General features: G+C 43.7%; 1 protein-coding gene across 1 annotated transcript in view; it reads left to right on the top strand.

The window, feature by feature from the left end:
* The window catches only part of LOC308380184 (discs large homolog 1-like protein), a gene marked incomplete at its 5' end in the record, with an annotated part of 68,679 nt that overhangs the window by 55,153 nt on the left and 8,526 nt on the right, over positions 1–5,000 (top strand). Inside the window, 4 exons of the mRNA XM_080857457.1 lie at positions 931–1,045; positions 1,736–1,912; positions 2,465–2,525; positions 3,698–3,722. Of these exons, the coding sequence (XP_080713583.1) occupies positions 931–1,045; positions 1,736–1,912; positions 2,465–2,525; positions 3,698–3,722 (378 nt within the window). The remainder of the gene's footprint in view (positions 1–930; positions 1,046–1,735; positions 1,913–2,464; positions 2,526–3,697; positions 3,723–5,000) is intronic.

Raw genomic sequence — 5,000 nt, 5'->3', positions numbered from 1 at the left:
GAAATTGGTGGCAGAGACAGCATACATATGACTTTTTTTGAACAGAATCGAATAATCTCAAGCATCATTTAACTACCATGGGAGTTCTTTTTTCAAAAACCCATCTGTTCAAATCCCTGGGGTTTTGTAAGGAGTTGGTGTGAGTATGGGATCAATTTGGTGACAAAATGATTTACAAATGTGCAAACCAACAGAATGTGATTTACAAATACCCCATGATTTATAAGTCAAATTCTGTTTGTTTGCAAATCGTGGGTTATATATCTCTAAATTACTGAAAGGTGAAAATTCCCCCTAGTTATTTCAGGACTCCGGAGCTGCATGAAAGTATATTTATTAGACAGACAAACAACAACAATTGCAATCGGGCTCTTCTCCCAGCACAAGGCTGGAAGTGAAGGCAATGATAAACCCATCGCACAAGGTTTATATAGTCAGAAGTTTAGCTTTCAGCAGGGATGATCATGTGGTGGATTTCTCATGTCCGAGGCTCCCTGTCTTGCAAGGATGGCAGTTTTGCACAAGGTTGGAAGAAGCACAGCTCCCTTCTTATCTCCTCTGGTCTAAACATGCTCTTGTTCATATGCAGACTAAGTGGCACCTAATATTTTAGTTACACACACACAGGGAAAAGCCATGCTCCTGCTTTCATAAGCACATGATTCATACAAGAAATATAGTAAAGCAAGGCACTTGATTATTATATTCTTATGTCATTAAAAGTGTTTAGAAATAATCTCTATCAATTACATCCACACACTCTTACACACATCCACAAAGACTCATACCCACTCTTACACACATCCACACAGACTCGTACCCACTCTTACACACATCCACACAAACTCATACCAACTGTTACACACACCCACACACACTCGTAACACATCCACACACATCCTTATGCACTCCTATCTCTCTCTCCTGTAGACTACAGCCGGTTCGAGGCAAAGATCCATGACCTTCGGGAGCAGATGATGAGCAGCACTGTTACTTCTGCTTCCGGGTCACTACGCACCAATCAGAGGAGAAGCTTCTACGTCAGGTACAACCTCACCCAATCAGATCAGAGGCTTCTTCATCAGGTGCTGCCTCACCCAATTAGATCAGAGGCTTTTATATCAGGTACTGCCTAACCCAATCAGATCAGAGACTTCTACATCAAGAACTGCCTAACCCAATCAGATCAGAGGCTTCTATATCAGGTACTGCCTTACCCAATCAGATCAGAGGCTTCTACATCAGGAACTGCCTAACCCAATCAGATCAGAGACTGCTATATCAGGTACTGCCTCACCCAATCAGATCAGAGGCTTCTTCTTTCAGTACTGCCTATCCCATTCAGAGGATAAGCGTCTGTATCAGGTATTGCCTAACCCAATCAGATCAGCGGCTTCTATATCAGGTACTGCCTTACCCAATGAATGAATGAATGAATGTGTGAAAGAGAAAGTATCTGAATGCGTGTGTGTGTGTTTGTCATGTGTGTGTGTGTGTGTGTGTGTGTGTGTGTGTGTGTGTGTGTGTGTGTGTGTGTGTGTGTGTGTGTTTGTGAGATAAGCATATGAGCCTGAGGGAAGTGAGTGTCACAGCTGTACATCTCTGCTCACGTGAATAAAGCGCCTCCTCTCCTCTCCTCTCCTCTCCACACACCTCTTGTCATGTTGGTTGTGTAATGTTGCTGTGGTCATGTGATGGTTGTGTTATCTTGGTTGTGTGTGTGTTGTGTGTGCAGGGCTCTGTTTGACTATGATGTGGGGAGGGACTCGAGAGGCGTGTCTCCAGCGCTGGACTTCCACTTCGGTGACGTGCTTCATGTGCTGAACGCAGCGGACGAGGACTGGTGGCAGGCCAGACGGGTTGCCGCGCAGGGGGAGGACCAGGACGTCGGCATCATCCCCAGCAAGAGGAGGTGTGTTGGTACACACACACACACACACACACACACACACACACACACACACACACACACACACACACACACACACACACACACACACACACACACACACACACACACACACACACACACACACACACACACTCACATCTACAAGTGTATGCACACACAAACACACACACACACACAAACACACACATCTCACCTACACACCTGTGATATATACACATATCGTACACACACAGATATACACACATCTCATCTCAACTCACACACACACACATGCAAATGTACACCTCATTCACACACCCAAATACATACACTCACACACACATTTCAAACACACATCACGTCACCAAAACATGTCTCTCAAACAAAATCACTGTCATGAGTTAATGACTTAATGAGTAAATGAAATGTCCCTCTCTGTCTCTCTCTCTCACTGTTTCTTTCCATCTGTCTTGTCTTTCTCTCTCTCTCTCTCTCTCTCTCCTCTCTCTCTCTCTCTCTCTTTCTCTCTCTCTCTCTCTCTCTCTCTCTCTCTCTGTGTTTCTCATTCTGCAGCGTGGAGATGAAGGAACGCTCACGGTTAAAGACTGTTAAAGCTAGATCTCGAGAGAAAGGGGTATGTCATCACCACAAACCCACTGCCTGCACTTTTTTCTGCTCTACTTCTTGCCTGACTGTTTTATGCCATGTTGCCATATACCTACGGTGTGTAAAAACCAGGAAATTGTTCAAGGTGTGAGCTCATGGACAGGTGGAGATACGTAGGATTACTCAGACACAGTGTCTCAGTACACAGTGTCAAACACAGAAGTTTAACCCTAACTCAGTACACAGAGAACAAACACAGAAGTCTAACTTTAACCCTAAATCCAGAGGAACAGGAACAATTGTAATCCAGGAAGGCAACGCAAATAAAATGAATTATTATTATTATTATTATATCAGCACATGAGCCAGAAACCGTACTTGACCTAAACACATGAGCATGGCTTAGTGGGCTGCGGCCTATAGTCCGTCCAATCGTGTTTTACTGACCACATTTCCTTGACCTCGATGGATCATCGATGGAATATCATGAGGTCAAGGAAAGATATGAAGTAGAATTCATAAGGACTTAGGACAAGATAACCGCAGTGCTACAAGAATCCAGCACTAGGCAACTCATTTTGATAAGGGTCACGTTGATCAGTTGTTGATTGGCTTGTTGTTGGTGCAAGGAATTGTGGGGTGATACTATCTCCTTTCCTTTCATAAAGGATGCTCAAGTGTACCCTATGCTAAAGGAGATAAGAGAGGAAACACTGAAGAACCTTTCCTAACCATTTAGAGAATTTTACCTCATCATGGCTGCCACTTAGATACTTAGATACTCATTTCACTCAGTAAGGAGCAGTCCAAATCAGAAAAGACAAACAGGGCTATATACTTGGCTCTAAAGTATCAGTGCGATAACCTGACAACAAGTGATGAGACAGGAAGGCGATAGGCTCAGCAACCCGCCAGTCAGCCAAGAACAAGGAAGCCCAGCACCCAGTACAAAACTGGACTGGACACAGGGAACATGGCACACACGATAAACACAGCAGGATAGGACACGGGGAAAACATGGACCAGGATCTGTACAAAGCTGCAACATGTGTGTGTGTGTGTGTGTGTGTGTGTGTGTGTGTGTGTGTGTGTGTGTGTGTGTGTGTGTGTGTGTGTGAGCATTCTGTGTCCATATCTGTCATGAATTGAATTGAATGTCTCTCTCTGTTTCTCTTTCCCACTTTGGCTCCTCCTCCAAAGACCAGCCCTGATGACAGAGGCCTGAGTAAGTCACATGACTCTCCTCTCCTCCAATCTTCTCCAACCCTTTCAAACCTCACCTATCATCTTCTGGTTTAGTCACATCTTTCCCTCACACACACACATCGCTCTCTCACACACACACATCACTCTGTTATACACACACATTACTCCCTGACACACACATATCACTCTGCACACACATAAATCTCTCATACACACACATCACTCTCTCATTCTATTATGCACACACAACTCTTTCACGCACACACACACAACACACACACAACAGACACACACACACACACACACACATCATTCTCTCACACACACTTATTATTGACTCGTACACACCTCACTCTCTCATAGACACACATCACTCTCTCATACACACACACCATTCTCTCATTCTGTCATACAAACACCACTCCCTCTTAAACACACATCATTCTCTCACACACACATACAGCCGCGGAAAAAATTAAGAGACCACTTCAAAATTATCAGTTTCTCTGGTTTTACTATTTATTGGTATGTGTTAAAGTAAAATGTACATTTTTGTTTTATTCTATAACCTACTGGCAACATTCCTACCAAATTTCAAATAAAAATATTGTCATTTAGATCATTTATTTGCAGAAAAATGACAATTGGTCAAAATAGCAAAAAAGATGCAGTGTCTTCAGATCTCGAATAATGCAAAGAAAACAAGCTCATATTCATTTTTAAACTACACAATACTAATGCTTTAACTTAGGAAGAGTTCAGAAATCAATATTTGGTATTTTGGCAACTTTCATGTGTCTTGGCATGCTCTCCACCAGTCTTTCACATTGCCGTTGGGTGACTTTATGCTACTCCTGGCGCAAGAATTCAAGCAGCTCGGCTTCTTTTCATGGCTTGTGACCATCCATCTTCCTCTTGATCACATTTCAGAGGTTTTTTATGGGATTCAGGTCTCGAAATTGGGCTGGCCATGACAGGGTCCTGATCTGGTGGTACTCCATCTACACCTTTACTGGCCTGGCTGTGTGGCATGGAGCATTGCCCTGCTGGAAAAAACACTTCTCAGAGTTGGGGAACATTGTCAGAGCAAAAGGAAGCAAGTTTTTCTTCCGGGACAACGTTGTATTTTGCCTGGCTGAGGTTTGTAAAAGACCATAAGGATTGAACCAAAGCGGACTGGAGGGTCGTCTTGTTCGTCTTCTCTGATGAGTCCAATTTCACAGTAGGTGCAAGACTCTGTGGCTTGTAGGCCTCTCCAGGTCTCCGTCTAACCATCAGACGACCATGTGTTGGGCAA

Source organism: Sprattus sprattus, assembly GCF_963457725.1.
Source record: "Sprattus sprattus genome assembly, chromosome: 2".
NCBI classification, from domain to species: Eukaryota; Metazoa; Chordata; class Actinopteri; order Clupeiformes; family Clupeidae; genus Sprattus; species Sprattus sprattus.
This window is presented reverse-complemented; position numbering and strand designations above follow the sequence as displayed.